This window comes from Heptranchias perlo, chromosome 29 (assembly GCF_035084215.1).
Source record: "Heptranchias perlo isolate sHepPer1 chromosome 29, sHepPer1.hap1, whole genome shotgun sequence".
NCBI lineage: Eukaryota > Metazoa > Chordata > Chondrichthyes > Hexanchiformes > Hexanchidae > Heptranchias > Heptranchias perlo.
In genome coordinates, this window is record NC_090353.1 from 12,987,532 (window position 1) to 13,007,148 (window position 19,617).

General features: G+C 46.1%; 1 protein-coding gene across 2 annotated transcripts in view; it reads left to right on the forward strand.

Moving 5' to 3' along the window:
- LOC137299398 (SH2 domain-containing adapter protein F-like) overlaps positions 1-19,617 on the forward strand; it is a 196,094-nt gene that overhangs the window by 70,201 nt on the left and 106,276 nt on the right. For both annotated transcript variants that reach the window (XM_067968108.1, XM_067968107.1), the window contains exon 3: positions 805-934. In XM_067968108.1, the coding sequence (XP_067824209.1) occupies positions 805-934 (130 nt within the window). The remainder of the gene's footprint in view (positions 1-804; positions 935-19,617) is intronic.

The window sequence follows — 19,617 nt, forward strand, 5'->3', positions numbered from 1 at the left end:
TCCCTCACCGCCAGGCCATTTCATTGACCTAACTGAGAGGGAGCATCCTGGAGCCATACCACAGGAAAATGAGAGCCACTTCAGGGCCATCTGGGCCGGGGAAACTAGGCTGGGGATAAGATCCACCGAGTGGTTTACTGGTGCTGGGCGGCCCTGGGGCCTAAAGTTCCGGCCCGTGCCATTTGTAAGGAGCTGCTCTAGGATACACTGGGAAGTTCCCCGTAATTGATGTTACCAGAGAGACCTAGCAGAAAGGGTGATCATCTGAGGGTTTCCATTTTAAAGGGCTCATAGGGAAACGTCAAAAAAAATTATGGTGAGTCTATTTTTTTTTCTGTAATGAGAACAAAAATCTCTCCCCCAACCCAGAAACTTTCTTTCCCCTTTAAAGAAAAGTTTTTAAGCTCCCTTGGTGACTGTTTAAATGCATTTCTCAAAGTAATACTGAGCTGTACTTATTAGGAAGGCCCCAGGTTCAATCTCTGCTGATCAGTGTTAGTTGACGTTAGCTGGGATGGCAGAAAGGTCGCTATAATTGGCCTCCCTGCTCCCTGGCTGTCAGACCAAGTTTCACTCCTGATTCCTGTGTGGATGTTGAGTGATCGGGCTGAGCATTGGTGCCCCACCATGCTCAAATAGTCTGCCGACGCTCAGCGTCAAGACTCACCCATGAAGAATGGCCACTTACTTGAGGAATCATGAGTCAGGTTGGACCCAGGCCACAAGCAGAGAGAGGGGAAAATTGATGAGTAGCTTCCACGTGTAGTACGTTAAATAACTCACCAATCTGCTTCCTTTATCCAGAATCTGGCTGACGACGATTATTCTGACCCATTTGATATCAGACACGAATCCAGAGGAGAGACAAATAACAAAGAAGAAGTTGAGAACAATGGCTACATGGAGCCTTATGAAGCACAGAGAGTTATAGCAGGTGGGTCCAATATATATTTTACGGTTTTAAGGTAAATGGCAAACGAACCAGAGGGGGAGAAGGAGAAATTGTTTTACACAGTGAGTTGTAATGATCTGGAATGTACTGCCTGAAAGGGTGGTGGAAGCAAATTCAATAATAACCTTCAAAGTGCTATGGGAAAAGGGCAGGGGAGTGGGACTATTTGAATAGCTCTTTCAAAGAGCCGGCACAGGCAAGATGGGCCGAATGGCCTGTATCATTCTATGATATGCAGAGGCTGCATTTTCTGACTGTCATTATATAGGGCAGGGAACTGCGCTGAGAGAAGGTTTTGCAGAACATATTGGCACTTGGCGCTTATATTGACTTCTTTCTGAATGCTCTGTTAAGGTCTCTAATTGAGGCTCTTTGTTAGAGATTACAAACCCTTTCAGTATTATAATGAATTGGTTGTAAGGACTGTCATGGCATCTTCATGTGCATTCTAAGAGTCGGGCAGCATCCGTGCACTTTCTGAGCCCTGAGACCTCCCTTCATCTGCAGCTCCACAGAAGGCAGCACTGAGGTGCCAAACTCTGCAAGGGACAGGACAAGGCGATGTAATTGTTAGCTGTTTAAAATTCAGTACCTTTCACAAAATATTTTCAAAGCCATTTTCCTTGTGACCTCACAGATGAAATTGAAGAAGTTTTTGAATTTATTCATGACAGAAGTTACAGAGATGCTCCGTGTTATGTAGTCTGTTCATTTTCGGTTGTGAAGCCTGAAATATGTGCTACCTTTTTGATAAGGATCTTCACCTGGTTTTCTTACTATAGGGTGTACACTTTAATGGATCCATTGGTGCCTGTTTCCATTGAAAGATGCCAGGAGAGGAACCAGCTATCCTCTGAATTATTCTTTCCCAGGATCTCAAAACTTTGGAACTCCTCATCTCCCTCACTCTTCCTTTCCTTTTGAACTCTTAAGTTTGAAACCACCTGACCACTACTTCTCAATTTGCCTCATCTTCTCTCCTGCCCTTTTCAACTTCTGCACAATGCTCTTTGACCCTTCATCTAGGTTTTGCCTACATTTCAACAGTGACTACACTTCAAAAGTATTTAATTGGCTGTAAAGCACTTTGGGACATCCTGAGGATGTGAAACACGCTATATAAGTGCAGGTCCTGGATTTCTCAATAAAAAAAAGCATTGGATTTTGGTTGTCACAGTTAGGGTAACTGGAAACACAGTGGAACTTTAGAGTAATATTTTCAATCACTCAGCAAATTCCTACATATTTCACTCAGGCTGTCTGTTACAGTTCAAGCACCATAATCAAGGCCACTGGGTTTTGTTTTTCACGGTAAGGTGGACAGAATTGCAGAATGTGATCCCAAAAGTATTGGTAAAAATCCCCATAATCCTATGTAATATAAAGGGAGTCTGACTCAATCATTCACCATAACCAGTGGTTCTGGCTGTTAGACACTGTCCTGTAATAATGGATTGGTGTATCACGGGAGCCTTCTGAGCTTCTCAACTAATTTCGAGTGGATTATACTTGTGTGAATTGATTTGTGTTATTGTACAGTATTAAGTTAAATTCAAGCTGGATTAATCCTGCCAGTGTTTAATACTGGGATCTGTCACTTAGTATTACTTGCTGTCATGCTACCCTTTAACTATGAGCTTAATTGTTTTTTAATGACTTCTGGAAACACTTAGCACCAATCATTGACACCAAGTAGTCTCCAAACTACTGGAAAATCTACCATTTGCTATCTTACCGCATTCAAAATGGGCCAATTACTGTCACTAAATCTGCTGTAAAATGAACAGTCAAATCCAGGGCACAATCTTAAAATATCAGTGGATAAAAATAGAATATTCACAAAATATCAAAGATGGTAAAAGCGGCTTATGTATGAATTGGGAGGCTGAGAGGGAGAGAGAAAAATTAAAACCACTTATTAAAAATAAAATCCAATGCTGGCCTCTTTGTAAATTGATGCCGTGAACCCACAAAAGAAAGTCTTCACTTTAACGCTACTTTCAATGTAATAGTCCTCTTTCACAACTCTTGTCTTACTCGTCAAAAATGCGATCCATCATCTTGAACCCGGGAATTGCATAGGATTACAAAGAAATTACAGCACAGGCCATTTGGCCCAACTGGCCTTTGCTCCACACGAACCTCCTCCCACCCTACTTCATCTAACCCTGTCAGCATAACCTTCTATTCCTTTCTCCCTCATGTACTTATCTAGCTTCCCCTTAAATGCACCTATGCTATTTGCCTCAACTACTCCATGTGGTAGCAAGCTCCACATTCTAACCACTCTCTGGGTTTCTCCTGAATTCCTTATTGGATTTATTAGTGACTATCTTATATTTATGACCCCTAGTTTTGGGAAGCTTGTAAATTCTTTTTCTTATCAATTGCTAAGTTCTGGTTACAGTGCTGATGTCAGCTTGGCTCATTTGGCAGCACTCTCAACCTCTGGGTCAGAAGGTTTTTGGGGTTCAAGCCCCAGTCCAGATCTGGGCTGACACTCCAGTGGAACGCTCAAGGAGTGCTGCATTGTCAGAAGTATCGTCTTTCAGACGAAATGTTGAACCAAGGTCCCATCTGTCTGATCAGTTGGATTCTAAGACACCATTTGAAGAAGAGCAGAGAATTCTCCTGGTGTCTTGACCAATATTGTCCCTCAACCAACACCAACATAAAAAATTCATCTCTTTGCTGTTTGTGGGTCCCTTCTATGCACGCATTGGCTACCATGTTTGCCTACATATCAGTGTCACTACACTTTAAAAGTAATTCATTGTGTGAAACCTTTTGAGACATTTCAACCTGATAAAGTACATAAAGAATAAGTATTGTACATTTTACCCCTTGTCGGCTAATGAAGAAAAGGAATCATCAAATAACAACTTGTGACCAAAATTATTGGACTTGTGTTGTCAGATGCTGTCCTTGTGTCCAATCATACCGTTGCTGTCACTGGGAGTTCAGTAAAGTTTAATGGTGGATGTGTTATACTGGGTCCTCTTGAGCTGTGAAAAACAGCCAGCTATACAATTATAGATTCTGTTCTTCCAAACTCAGGTTGTGAGCCAGTCAACAAAAGGGTGGTTACAGGTCTTGCTAATTGTGCTGGAATCTGAGGTGGTTAATTAGGAGCCACACACAAGTGTATCACACAACACGTTGGCTCGAAAACAGTAGCTTTCCTCCATTGTATTTGTGCCATGCACTAACTACTGGTACTTAGAATCATAGAACAGTTACAACACGGAAGGAGGCCATTCGGCCCATCGAGTCCATGCTGGCTCTCTGCAAGAGCATTCCAGATAGTCCCACTCCCCTGCCCTTTCCCCGTACCCCTGCAAATTCTTTCTCTTCAATTACTTATCCAATTTCCTTTTGAAAGCCACAATTGAATCTGCCTCCGCCACTCCCTCAGGCAGTGCATTCCAGATCTTAACCACTGGCTGTGTAACCACCGAGACTTCACCCTTTTGTTGTCTGGCTCACAATCTGAGTTTGGAAGAACAGGCACTTCTACCATTAAGTTGGGTTGCTGGAAAGCGGTGCTGCAATGGAGACTTGCAACCTCTGTGTACTGCTCGCTCCCCAATGACCCTTCTTCCTGCAACGCTTGGAATTGAGGACAGAGGCCTGCAGTTAATGGCTAGGAGAAAATAGGATCGGCTTTTACAGGGAAACTGAGAGCCAGAAGCAGCTGGCAGCCCCCAAGAGAAGGTGGGTCTGCGATGCTCTCAGGACTCCTGCTTTACTTTAGGGAGTGATATTGGGCACATTTGAAGGTACCCCCACTCCTCCAGTGTAGTCGTACTGTTGGCCTGATTGTCAGGGGAATTCTGTGCTCCCAATGGGGAAGCCACACTCAGAAGGAGCCGGGTCAGAGATATTGCTGTGCCCAATTCTCCAGGCTGCACTCCCTTCAATTGCAGCTCCCTGCTGGGAGCATGGGATTAGCCCAATTGCTCCGTCTTTTTAATTACACCATTTATATTAAGGGCTGCCGGTGCCTGAATTTGTCCCTTTTATGTTGCATTTGGAGTTTCATCAGCGACATTGAACCAACACGCAAGTGTTTGAAAATCTCCGATGCGACTTAAATGGAGTTAAGATACAGATCAGCCATGGTCTAATTGAATGGCGGAACATGCTCGAGGGGCTGAATGGCCTACTCCTGTTCCTATGTTCCTATGACTTTGCTTTTCAGCTCACAGACCTTCTCCAACAGGGGAAGAATTAGTCATGTCAGCAATCTGAAAAACCACATTGCTGGCCTGTATGAGTGGGCTTAGAACTCTGCTTGGCCACAAGGGCAGAACAAAATGGCAGCCCCCCCCACCACAGTCAATGCCATCAACGCCATCCATTTATGCTTGTTGCAGATGGTGCTTTTCTGAGGAGACAGGAAATGAAACCACCTTCCACCATGCCTTCAGAAGCATGTACATTATCTCTGTTGTATCACAGGGGATGCCTCTGAAGGAAGTACTAGAATATAAAGGGGATAACAATGAAGGATGCTCATGTTTTGTATCCAGCAACAAAATCAAGCCATCCTGGGTCAGGTTTGAAGGCAGATAATGTGCCCTCTACTCGACCCCAACAATATTTCTTAACCTTTCGATTCACACCAACCATTCTCTCTCTAACCATTTTTACACTGGCGCTTGCTTCGGTTGGGGGACCACAGTCCATGCACCAGCCTATCCAGTTTGCACTACTAAATGTGGCTCCGTTATCCCAGCAGTAGACTCAGGTTGTCAGGGGCCTACGATTCTACCACCAGATTAAGCAAGCTGGATTTAATAGTCCAAACTCAGGGAGCCAATTTAAAGATGTCAGTTTGCTGGAACCTGAACTAAGCAAGTGCCAGTTGAAAAGCTGGTTAATTTTGGGTTACAATACTTAGGGACCATAATTTGTGCTTATTGGAAACTGGGTAGAAAATGCCCAAATTCCTTTAATTTGGGACCTTTGTACCCCAGTGGTTAAAATTGTCTGGAGCTCTCTTAGCTCTCAAACAACCTCCATCTCCCAAGTGTCTATTGTTATCTGTGTCTCTCCCACTATTGCTACAGATTGAGAGATTCTGTTTCATACTAATGGAGGAAGAATTTACCCATACTGCTCAACAGGTGTGACACTGCTCTATGATTTATAATGACTGTAGAATGGTTTCATTCTTGCTTAGAAGTATGGGTAAGTTTTGCCTCCATCTGTAATATATAAAAAAATCTTATATCTGCAAACAATTCCTGTCAATTTTTGTATTATAATTTCCTATGTGCATATATATAATGAAAACTGCCTCCAACCTCTCTCCACCCGAAAGCTGCACTTGGGTCGGGAATTTCCTCGGAGCTCTGAGGAAATTCCCGGCAAATGTTTTGATTCCCCATTTGCAACACCATGGGGGGTTAACCACTTAGTATGAAAGAACTCTTCAGAAAGGACCGACTGACCCTTCTACTGAATTCAACTATAACTTCTGTTACAACAGCCTGTGTTTATATAGTACCTTTAACATGAAGAACTGTCTCAAGGCACTTCATAGAAAGGCATAGGCAAAGCACCTGCCTAGCCATGAAGGAAAAGATTAGGAGGGGCACTGAAAGCTAGGTTGAAGAGATTGGTCTCAAGTGGTTTTTTGAAGGTGCAGAGACAGTCAGAGCAGTTTAGTTCCAATGAGTAGGACCAAGGTGGCTGAAAGCTCTGCCATCAATGGTGGGGCAAAGGGAGTGGAGGATACACAAAAGGCCAGAGTCAGAGGAACAGAGCAGGTATAGGGCTGGGAGAGGTTACAGAGATGGGGTGGGGCATGGCCTTAAAGGGGCTTATTGTATTTTGAATTTGATGCATTTGGGGATGGAGGTGACGGATGAGCAGGTCTTTGTGTGACGTAGTATACGTGTGGCAGAGTTTTGGATAAGTTGGTAGCCAGCGTAAAAAAGAGACTTTAATCTTATCAGTCTTAGTTGGATTCAAACCGGGGTCCCACAAGTGGAAGGCCAGTCTTCTAAACCAGTTTCATCTTCTGCTTTTTGCTGCACACTTCGGTTTGCTTTCAGTTACCCCATTGGCCATCCTTTCTTGGGTGATGCACTGTAACGTGGACCTGTTGCTGGTTGACCGTTCAGACTGGATGGACATGAGAGCAGGCAATTGGGGACAGATCATTCCACCCAATACATCTAGTTTGCTTAACACAGTGTGTTTGCAGGGCACAAATCTTACTACGTTTCTAACTTTAGGCTGTGGCTACTTATAATATGGCCAGGCTTTGATTATAAACATTCTGCCTGACTTCCCTTCTTAATCCTAACCTAATTTATTAACTTGCCCCAGGTATTTGAAACCTTTGTCATTGTAGCCTGTAACCAGCTGTAAAGGGAAGAAACTATTTTCTGAGGAGGTTAAGATTTGATTAAGAGATGCTGGCCAGGGCCTTTAGTGCAGGATGAAGTATGTCACAGCATACATGGTTAGTATGTGGTTTACTAGGGTTAAGAAGACTGGTTGGCTTTAGGGGCTCTAAAGATAGTGGTTTGGGAGGAAAATTGAAAGAGGCCATATAGTGTCCATATAATGGGTTTTTTCCTGGTTCAGCTTGGACCAGACTTAATCTGTTAACCCAAACCAGTGTCTGCAGACCTGCTAAATATTTCAGAATATACAAGCAGACGTCTGCCCCTGTGTTCCAGAATCAATTATAAATGTACATTTGTCTTATCCTGGAGCACTAAAGCTGTCATCTAATCCCATCATGACTAAGAATGGTGCATTAATGTGTGGTTGTACTACAGTGTCATTAAACTGCTAAGCATAAGAGTCTCCCTTTTGTGTATAACAAGATACAAATTGTCGTGTCACTCTTGTCTTTCCCCTCCCCCCTTGCATTTTTTCCCTTTCACAGAGCATGATCAATAGGTGCTGTTACATTACGGTGGTGTAGCTGACAGCAGACAGTCCAGTCTCTCTCACCGCACTCCTCAGCATAGACAACCTATCTGCAGGTGGCACAAACATGAAGCCGCTTTGACATTTGTTGCTTCTGTAATCCAGCTCATGGGAGCAGATCACCCATGTGCCATCAACCGCCTTCCGCCTCCATTTACCGGCTCCCTTCGAATTGTAGACCCATGCAAATGTGGGTGTTTGAACCTGCCATTGAATTAAGGCTGTCTGTTCAACAACAACACCAGGGGTAGATGAGGAGAAATTTCTGTACGCAACAAGCTGTTATGATCTGGAACGCACTGCCTGAAAGGGCGATGGAAGCAGATTCAATAGTAACTTTCAAAGGGGAATTGGAAATAAAAACAGAAAATGCTGGAGAAGCTCAGCAAGTCAGGCAGCATCTGTGGAGAAAGAAACAGTGTTAACGTTTCAGGTCGAAGACAGCATACCTGACAAAAGGTCTTTGTCCTGAAACGTTAACTCTGTTTCTCCACAGGTGCTGACTTGCTGAGCTTCTCCAGCTTTTCTGTTTTTATTTCAGATTTCCAGCATCCTCAATATTTTGCTCTTGAAAGGAGAATTGGATATGCACTTGAAAAGGAAAAAATTTACAGGGCTATGGGGAAAGAGCAGGGGAGTGGGACTAATTGGAGAGCTTTTTCAAAGAGCTCCTTCTATGTTCTATGATTCGCATTTTTATCACACTCTTTTAATGTAATAAAATATTAGCAATTTAAGCAAAGTGCTTCAGAGAGGTTAGCGCCAATGCCATACAGTTCTGTACATTAAATGCAGGGAGCCAAGGAAAGAACACTGGAGGTACACCAGAGGTGACTCTGTGGACATGGCAGGAGAAACACGCCGCTTTCTGCTCTAACACACTGCCTCTGCGCCACACACTCACCAGGAAGGGCCCAGGTTCCATCCCTGGACAGTACTATGTTAACTGGTCTCACCTGAGGCAGCGGCAGGGGAACACTACAATTAACATCCACGCTCCTGGCCCAAAGAATGAAAAATTGGCCAGGGTTCCCAGTGGAGCATGAACATCACCCAGTGAGGAATCAATATCTTCAAACAAGGAAAGGGGGGGGGGGGGAAGAAATTTGAAGAGAATAAAATTAGCGCACTCCATCAGCCAGATCCCATTGGTTTTCATCCTAATGATCCTTACTTTATTGATCACCACCTGGGATGCTGACTTTCTCTCCAGTTTTATACCCACTCACATGCAAAAAATATAATTAATTCAAGACCTCAAACCTGAGACGGTTTAAAAAGGAACCTTGATGGCATGTGGAGGGAGACTTTGAATTTAAAAGCTTCCCCTGTGCAACGTTTAATATTTTTTATTACTTGTGTTTTAAATGGAAATAGAGTCCAGCATTGATTAAAGGAAAGCTCTCTGCTGCAGTGTGTCATCGCCAGTAATATATTCATCTTTATTTGATTCCCAAATAAAACCTAATTTCAAAATGGATGCACAGTTCCCAAGTCATCAAATTCCTCCTGTTAATAATTATAGGGAAAAAGTCATGGTGAGTACAAAATAGGATTTCCTATGGCCTATTTATATTCAAAGAATGAATCTGTAGTATAGCCTGAGGCTGCTTTTGGTGTAAAATCCAACCCTTTTAAGGCCCTTTTATGTTAGAAGAATGGAGCTGACAGCAAACACAAAGTTCTTCTACTGTCAGGTTGACTTGGGAACAGAAATGAACCTTCCTTTGTCAATCTGGCAGTAAAGAAGAAAGAGAGGCTTTGCATTTATATAGCGCCTTTCACAACCACAGGACGTCCCAAAGTGCATTACAGCCAATTAAGTGCTTTTGAAGTGTAATCACTGTTGTAATGTAGGAAATGCAGCAGTAATTTGCGCACAGCAAGATCCCACAAACAGCAATGTGATAATGACTAGATAATCTGTTTTGGTGATATTGGTTGAGGGATAAATATTGTCCAGAACACTGGGAGAACTCCTCTGCTCTTCTTTGAATAGTGCCGTGAGATCATGAACGTCCACCTGAGAGGCCAAATAGGACCTCGGCTTAATGTCTCATCCGAAAGACGACACCTCCAACAGTGCAGCGCTCCGTCAGTACTGCACTGGAGTGTCAGCCCAGACTTTGTGCTCAAGTCTCTGGAGTGGGACTTGAACCCACAAGATGAAGTACGGACCCCACTGCTGCATGAGTCCCATGAGCTGCCAATGAATCAGCAGCTCCACCTCCGTCCCACTAAATCGGGAAAGACCTTAAGCTGAGGCCCTGTCTGCCTAGTCGGGTGGACATTAAAGGTCCCATGCCACTATTAGAAGAGGAGTAAGGAGCTCCCTCAGTGTCCTGGCCAACATTCCTCCAATGAATCAAAGCTGCTCAATTCGAATGCTCTGATTGAAATGGGGACTTGTTATGATGCAATAATTCTATGCACAAAAAAAACCAGGTCTCATTATTCCCAACCAGCCTCCTATAGACCTATAAAAAGTGGGCTGGGTGATGTAAATGGATAGAGGGGTGCCCCAAGATCAGAGTCGCACACCCCCTTTCCTCAAAATCCATCTTAACTCACCAGTAATGCAAATATGCTTTTCAAACCCAAACTTAATATCACCTTATCACTACTTTATCATTTTCCTCGCCTTCTCTTCCACCCATTTCAATCTTGAAGGTGTCCTGCACCGTGGGCCTTGGCCCTTCTCCATTTTATGAGAAAAGGCAGGCCTCTAGGTTTCTCTGTATTTCGCGAATCTCACTCACTTGTCCTTGACTGATCTGTATTCAGCTTTATTTTTAAACCAGTTATAAATTGAAGGACAGCATGTATTGATTCCCCATTCCTCCTGTAATTGACTGTTGCCTCCTCTCAGCAGTGTGCTTTCCCATCGCCCTGTCTGATCAATCACACTCTGCTGCTGTGTATCTCGTCCACTCTACTCGTGCTGCCTCTGACTCTCCAACTCCTTATTGTTAGATATTTATGCAGGATACATTTTAAGTTTTAAAGCTACTCTGCATCTTGTTTGTGCTAGACACATCAGATCAACATCAGTCAATCTTTGACAATTCCAATTCCTCAGTTCAGCTCTCCTGTGATTTCCTCGTAACATTACCACTTTGCTTAAAATGTGTGGTGCTAAATGCGGTCACAAAATCGATGGTGCGAAAACTGCAATCCCTCCCACGGTATTGTTTCTCCTCTATGCTCTTGAATGGGACAAGTGGCGTAATGTTCAGGCAGATAAGCAGGAGTTAACACTCTGGAATGCTTTTCTGTTATAAGAGACCCTCTAGTGGGTAATGGGAGTCACTCGGCTTTGGCTCATTCGCTTTAAGGTTCTCTAGTTGTTTGTTGCTCAATATCTGCCTGGTTTTTTACTCCACAAACCTGAATCCAAATCACAGAGACCGTCATTATCTCATATTACACCTTTGTGGAGCACTTCAAGTTCTTTTTCATCAATTACCCACACCACCACCTCACCCCCAACTCCAACTTGTTCCTCTCCCAAAGGTGCTGATTCACTCTAGGATATAGTTCCCTACGTTGCCTCACCCAAGTGGCCATTCTGTATGGGTGAGCCCAGATTTTCAGCATCAGCAGGTTATTAGATATTGGGGACTGCATGTACATATTCCAGTTTTGTTGGGGGGGGTTGTGGTGGTCATTGGATAGTGATTAGAAGTGGAAATTGTACTTGATTTTTGTCTCCTCCCCTCCCTTTGTAGCACTGAGTCTCCAATTGTGGCTCCCCTACTGGGTGCCTCAGCTGATTCAGCACAGTCTAGGGATTGAAGTGGGCCCTTCCTGGTCTGTGTATTTACTCACTGCGGCATCAGGGTAGCCTGCTATTCTCATCCCCTTGTCGCTTGGCAGCAAGCTCCAAGAAAAACATGGAAGCTTTACTCCATTTGCAGTAGCCCAAAACATGTTACACAAGTTAGATAGGGATGAAGAAGGCCAGGTCATTGATCAGAAAGGGCCTATACTTTCCATCAACACTTCCAACTGTTTATTAATGGTTCCGGGGTTTTGCCTCCACCACCTTATCCAGAAGCCCATTCCACATGTTTAAAGTCCGCTCCACATTATGCTGTGCATCAGACCCGTAAGAGGTTGAGATCCACACTTCAGAATTAGTCTGGATATTGTAATTGCTTCACTCTGTCTGAGGCAGAATCTGAGGCATAAAAAAAAATTTAATTAGATTCCTCTCAATCACAACACACAATAAAACGAGCCCAGTCTTCATGCCAATTTACCAGAGCTGAGGTTGATGAAAGGATGACATTAATTTATTGCACAGTGATTTACACGCTGTCCCATGGTGCTTAACCCTTTAAGTACTGCCAGACCTTTTCAGCTAGCACACATTCAATCTATCCGACATCTGGAAACACATTCACGGTTTCTGTTGCTGTAAAGCTGGAAACGTCTTGCATGCATTAACTTACAGGGCCCAAAGATAACCAGCAATAAAGTTACCACAAACTATATAAGAAACCCACTTTTGGTTTAATTTAGAAAACGTTGCATTTTGCCCTACTTCCCATCTGATCTTTATTCTCTCCTCTCAGCTTCTACTTCATAAAGTGGGGAGTTACTCTGGGGGTTCAGTTCCATTGGAGTATTAGCCTTAACGGTGAGTGTCGGCAAGCGATTTGAGCCCCAAACCTGTCCTCGTGATGCTCACACGTGCACGCAAACATTCCAGCAGGGGTCAGCGGACAGTGATCAGGAGCAGGAACACTTGCTCACTTTTCCCTCCTCCAGCTGAGGCCAATTGTTGCACCCATTACAGTGCCCCAGGAGAGTTGATCAAAGGATTTGACAGGGTAGATAAAGAGAAGCTATTTTCTCTGGTGGGAACATGGGGGCATAACCTTAAAATTAGATCTAAGCCATTCGGGGTTGATGACAGGAAGCACTTTTTCACACAAAGGGTAGTGGAAATCTGGAATTTCCCCCCAAAACAAGCTGTTGAGGCTGCAGGTCAGTTGAAAATTTCAACACTGAGATTGTCAGATTTTTGTTGGGTAAGGGTGTTAGAACCGAGGCAGGTAGATGGAGTTAGGGTACAGATCAGCCATGATCTAATTAAATGGCAGAACAGACTCGGGGGCCTGAATGGCCTACTCCTGTTTCTATGTTCATATTATGTGACTTTGCACAGACTGAGGGAATTGAACTCGGGTCATTCCGCTTTGCGCAGCTCTCAATGCTACACCCAGATATTGCTTTTACCTACGAAACCACCGGGAGTATCTGCCCCCAGTTCAGCTCTGCAACTGCTACGTTCCCTGATGTCGATTGAAAGCCTGTTCTCCATCTCCCAAAAGGTGCTGCGTTCTCCACTACCGCAGGTTGGGAACCTGACCTGAATCTGACTGCAAGCTTTACAAACCGAATTGTGACCCTTGTACTGGCTGTTTGCAGCAATCGGACTGGAGTAAAGACCGTTAAAATGTGCAATTAAGAGAACCCATCTGCACTGTGCAAATTCAGAGCCTTTTATAACTGGAGGCCTCAGCTTGCAGTGACCCCCAAGACCTGGCCTACTGCTCCTTTCAGGCTTAATAATAGAAGGTGAAGGGTCTGCTTTCCATTATGAGTAGGTAATCAGTTCAATAAAAGGAATATTGTTTCTTTCAGTTAAACGGGAAGTCAATTGAGAATTTGGATTCTTTTAAGCCTTTAATTGGGCTGCACGGAATTCCTGGCATTGTGCACATCTTGAGAGATTCTGAAAGGGCCTTGCTGTGTCCACCAAGAGCACGTGATCTGCTTTCGGCCCCAGAACACCATACAACACAGCTGTTTGTTTTACTGTGTTATATATTTGTAAGAAGTCCCACAATCCATCCTCCATTTTAAAAACTCAGTGTAACATTGAAGAGCAGCACAGACCTGAAAAGCCTCAGGTTTGATCCATAGTCTGTGCTGAGTTAGCTGATGTCAGCCAGGTGGCATACAGTTGTCCTCAAGTGACCCTGGGCCAGGAAGGAGAAAAGTCTGTCAGGTTTCTGAAGACTATCCAGTGAGTCCTGCTACAAAGTGCATGTATGTGGATGTCAAACGAGGCCAGAATAGAAAGAAAGAAAGACTTGTATTTATATAGACCCTTTCATAACCTCAGGACAAAGCATTTTACAGCCAACGAAGTACTTTTGAAGTATAGCCACTGTTGTAATGTAGGAAATGTAGCAGCCAATTTGCACACAGCAAGGTCCCACAAACAGCAATGTGATAATGACCAGATAATCTTTTTTTTATTCGTTCATGGGATGTGGGCGTCGCTGGCGAAGCCAGCATTCATTGTCCATCCCTAATTGCCCTTGAGAAGGTGGGGGTGAGTCACCTTCTTGAACCGCTGCAGTCCGTTTGGTGAAGGTTCTCCCACAGTGCTGTTACAAAGGGAGTTCCAGGATTTTGACCCAGCGACGATGAAGGAACGGCGATATATTTCCAAGTTGGGGTGGTGTGTGATTTGGAGGGGAACATGCAGGTGGTGTTGTTCCCATGTGCCTGCTGTTCTTGTCCTTCTAGGTGGTAGAGGTCGTGGGTTTGGGAGGTGCTGTCGAAGAAGCCTTGGCGAGTTGCTGCATTGCATCCTGTGGAAGGTACACACTGCAGCCACAGTGCGCCGGTGGTGAAGGGATTGAATGTTGAGGGTGCCAATCAAGCGGGCTGCTTTGCCCTGGATGGTGTCGAGCTTCTTGAGTGTTGTTGGAGCTGCACTCATCCAAGCAAGTGGAGAGTATTCCATCACACTCCTGACTTGTGCCTTGTAGATGGTGGAAAGGCTTTGGGGAGTCAGGAGGTAAGTCACTCGCCGCAGAATAGCCAGCCTCTGACCTGCTCTTGTAGCCACAGTATTTATGTGGCTGGTCCAGTTAAGTTTCTGGTCGATGGTGACCCCCCAAGATGTTGATGGTGGGGGATTCGGCGATGGTAATGCCGTTGAATGTCAAGGGGAGGTGGTTAGAATCTCTCTTGTCGGAGATGGTCATTGCCTGGCACTTGTCTGGCGCAATGTTACTTGCCACTTATAAGCCCAAGCTTGGATGTTGTCCAGGTCTTGCTGCATGCGGGCACGGACTGCTTCATTATCTGAGTGGTTGCGAATGGAACTGAACATAGTGCAATCATCAGCAAACATCCCCTTTTCTGACCTTATGATGGAGGGAAGGTCATTGATGAAGCAGCTGAAGATGGTTGGGCCGAGGACACTGCCTTGAGGAACTCCTGCAGCAATGTCCTGGGGCTGAGATGATTGGCCTTCAGCGACCACTACCATCTTCCTTTGTGCTAGGTATAACTCCAGCCACTGGAGAGTTTTCCCCCTGATTCCCATTGACTTCAATTTTACGAGGGCTCCTTGGTGCCACACTCGGTCAAATGCTACCTTGATGTCAAGGGCAGTAACTCTCACCTCACCTCTGGAATTCAGCTCTTTTGTCCATGTTTGGACCAAGGCTGTAATGAGGACTGGAGCCAAGTGGTCCTGGCGGAACCCAAACTGAGCATCGGTGAGCAGGTTATTGGTGAGTAAGTGCCGCTTGATAGCATTGTTGACGACACCTTCCATCACTTTGCTGATGATTGAGAGTAGACTGATGGGGCGGTAATTGGCCGGATTGGATTTGTCCTGCTTTTTGTGGACAGGACATACCTGAGCAATTTTCCACATTGTCGGGTAGATGCCAGTGTTGTAGCATCTGGAACAGCTTGGCTAGAGACGCAGCTAGTTCTAGAGCACAAGTCTTCAGCACTAGAGCCGGGATGTTGTCGGGGTCCATAGCCTTTGCTGTATCCAGTGCACTCAGCCGTTTCTTGATATCACGTGGAGTGAATCGAATTGGCTGAAGACTGGCTTCTGTGATGGTGGGGATATCGGGAGGAGGCCGAGATGGATCATCCACTCGGCACTTCTGGCTGCAAATGCTTCAGCCTTGTCTTTTGCGCTTACATGCTGGACTCTACCATCATTGAGGATGGGGATGTTTACAGAGCTTCCTCCTCCCGTTAGTTGTTTAATTATCCACCACCATTCACGACTGGATGTAGCAGGATTGCAGAGCTTTGACCTGATCCATTGGTTGTGGAATCGCTTAGCTCTGTCTATAGCATGTTGTTTCCGCTGTTTAGCATACATGTAGTCCTGAGTTGTAGCTTCACCAGGTTGGCACCTCATTTTTAAGTACACCTAGTGCTGCTCCTGGCATGCTCTTCTGCGCTCCTCATTGAACCAGGGTTGATCCCCTGGCTTGTTGGTAATGGTAGAGTGAGGAATATGCTGGGCCATGAGGTTACAGATTGTGCTGGAGTACAGTTCTGCTGCTGATGGCCCACAGTGCCTCATCGATGCCCAGTTTTGAGCTGCTGGATCTATCCCATTTAGCATGGTGATAGTGCCACACAACACATTGAATGGTGTCCTCAGTGCGAGGGTCACTCCTACCAATACTGTCATGAACAAATGCATCTGCGACAGTTAAATTGGTGAGGACTCGGTTAAGTAGGTTTTTCCCTCGTATTGATTCGCTCACCACCTACTGCGGGCGCAGTCTGGCAGCTATGTCTTTCAGGACTCGGCCAGTCGTGGTGCTACCGAGCCACCCTTGGTGATGGACATTGAAGTCCCCCACCCAGAATACATTCTGTGCCCTTGCTACCCTCAGTGCTTCCTCCAAGTGGTGTTCAACATGGAGGAAGACTGATTCATCAGCTGAGGGAGGGTGGAAGGTGGTAATCAGCAGGAGGTTTCCTTGCCCATGTTTGACCTGATGCCATGTGGTCTGGAATCAATGTTGAGGACTCCCAGGGCCACTCCCTCCTGACTGTATATCACTGTACCGCCACCTCTGGTCGGTCTGTTCTGCCAGTGGGACAGGACATACCCAGGGATGGTGATGGAAGACTGTTGGCTGAAAGGTATGATTCTGTGAGTATGGCAATGTCAGGCTGTTGCTTGACTAGCCTGTGGGACAGCTCTCCCAATTTTGGCACAAGTCCCCAGATGTTAGTGAGGAGGACTTTGCAGAGTCGACTGGGCTTGGTTTGCCTTTGTCGTGTCCGGTGCCTAGTGATCCGTCCGGTTTTATTCTTATTATAACTTTTTTTAAGCGAGATTGTGGAACTGAGTGGCTTGGTAGGCCATTTCAGAGGACATTTAAGAATCAACCACATTGCTGTGGGTCTGGAGTCACATAAAGGCTAGACCGGGCAAGGACAGCAGGTTTCCTTCCCTAAAGGGCATTAGTGAACCAGATGGGTTTTTACGACAATCCAGTAGTTTCATGGCCACCATTACTGATACTAGTATTTTAATTCCAGATTTTATTTAATTAATTGAATTTAAATTCCCTAGCTGCCATGGCAGGATTTGAACTCATGACTCCGGATTATTAGTCCAGGTCTCTAGGATTACTAGTCCATTAACATAACTACTATGCTACTGTACCCAGATCTGTTTTTGGTGATGTTGGTTGGGAGATGAATATTGGCCAGGGCACTGGGGGGGAGCTCCACTGCTCTTTGAATAGTGCCCTGGATTTTTTACGTCCACCTGAGAGGGCAGACGGGGTCCCAGTTTAACGTCTCATCCAAAGGACAGGACGCACGACAGTGCAGCACTCCCTCAGTATTGTACTAGAGCATCAGCCTAGATTTTGTGCTCAAGGCTCGCTCTCTCTCTCTCTCTCTCCCTCATTCACACATACAATTGGGTACATTAAAGCATGATTACAATAATTCCTTTTATCCAGTCACATTGATGGTTTTGTTGAGATCAGGCCAACATTGCCAGCTTGAATACCAGACGTGTAACCTGTCACAGATATAATGGGCATGATTTTTACTCAGAGCCGGATACCCCAGGCATCCCCAGATATTTGCGTGGGGAACCTGGAAGCGAATTGAGTGCGTCATAATCCGCAATCGCAACTCAATTGAAGGTGAGTATTTGATCTTCCGGGTTTCCTACGTGCCAGGCAGTCAGATTGACAGGCTGGCTGCCTGTCAGCAGTGAAAGGAGCTGCAAATCAGAGAGGGGGGGCGAGAGGAAGAGCGAGATCATCAGCCCTGGAAAAATTGGAGCAGGGGGAAGAGGAAGTGGGGGGATGTGGACGACATCGAGGGGTTCTAGCCAGCATCAGGAATCAGGGGAGTCAGCCAGCATCGGAGATCAGGGGGGTCAGCCAGCATCGGAGATCAGGGGGCTCAGCCAGCATCGGAGATCAGTGGGGGTCAGCCAGCATCGGAGATCAGTGGGGGTCAGCCAGCATCGGAGATCAGGGGGCTCAGCCAGCATCGGAGATCAGTGGGGGTCAGCCAGCATCGGAGATCAGTGGGGGTCAGCCAGCATCGGAGATCAGTGGGGGTCAGCCAGCATCGGAGATCAGGGGGCTCAGCCAGCATCGGAGATCAGTGGGGGTCAGCCAGCATCGGAGATCAGTGGGGGTCAGCCAGCATCGGAGATCAGTGGGGGTCAGCCAGCATCGGAGATCAGGGGGGTTAGCCAGCATCGGAGATCGGGGTGGGGTCAGCCAGCATCGGAGATCAGTGGGGGTCAGTGTGCAACGGAAATTGGGGGGGGGTCCACCAGCATCGGAAATTGGGGGGTGGGGTCAACCAGCAATGACATCGGGGGGGTCAGCCGGCATCAGAGATCAGAGGGGGTCAGCCAGCATCGGAGATTGTGGGAGGTAGGGGTCAGCCAGCATCGGAGATTGTAGGAGGTGGGGGTCAGCCAGCATCGGAGATTGTGGGGGGTGGTGGTCAGCCAGCATCGGAGATTGTGGGGGGTGGGGGTCAGCCAGCATCGGAGATTGTGGGGGATGGGGGTCAGCCAGCATCGGAGATTGTGGAGGGTGGTGGTCAGCCAGCATCGGAGATTGTGGGGGGTGGGGGTCAGCCAGCATCGGTGGAGGGGTGTCGGCCGATCACGGGGGTCCTGTCGGCCAGGTGAGCTTGTTGGGCCTGGACGAAGCACTCCTGCTCCTCCGGGCCCACAAGCAGTGTAATAAAGGCACTCACCTGATGGATCCGGCCCTTCTCACCTGACGTGAATCAGAAGCGATGCGAAACCCGAACGGGCAAGGTTAAATTGATTTAAATTTTCCAATGCACAAAATATTAAGTACCTCAAGTATATCAATGAGGTACATTGCCCCTTTAAGTATCGGCCTTTTTTTTATTTGTTCATGGGATGTGGGCGTCGCTGGCGAGGCCGGCATTTATTGCCCATCCCTAATTGCCCTTAAGAAGGTGGTGGTGAGCCGCCTTCTTGAACCGCTGCAGTCCGTGTGGTGACGGTTCTCTCACAGTGCTGTTAGGAAGGGAGTTCCAGGATTTTGACCCAGCAACGATGAAGGAACAGCGATATATTTCCAAGTCGGGATGGTGTGTGACTTGGAGGGGAACGTGCAGGTGGTGTTGTTCCCATGTGCCTGCTGCTCTTGTCCTTCTAGGTGGTAGAGGTCGCGGGTTTGGGAGGTGCTGTCGAAGAAGCCTTGGCGAGTTGCTGCAGTGCATCCTGTGGATGGTACACACTGCCGGCTTTAAGTGGGGGCGGGATTTCCTGGTGTATGCTGTGCACAAACCTGCCTGGGTTAAACCCAGAAGTAGGTGTGTTGGAGCCGGGATCTGGTCCCTCTCCAAATATTCACTATTTTGACTGCCCACCCGCCCTTGGGGGGTTAAAATTACCCCCA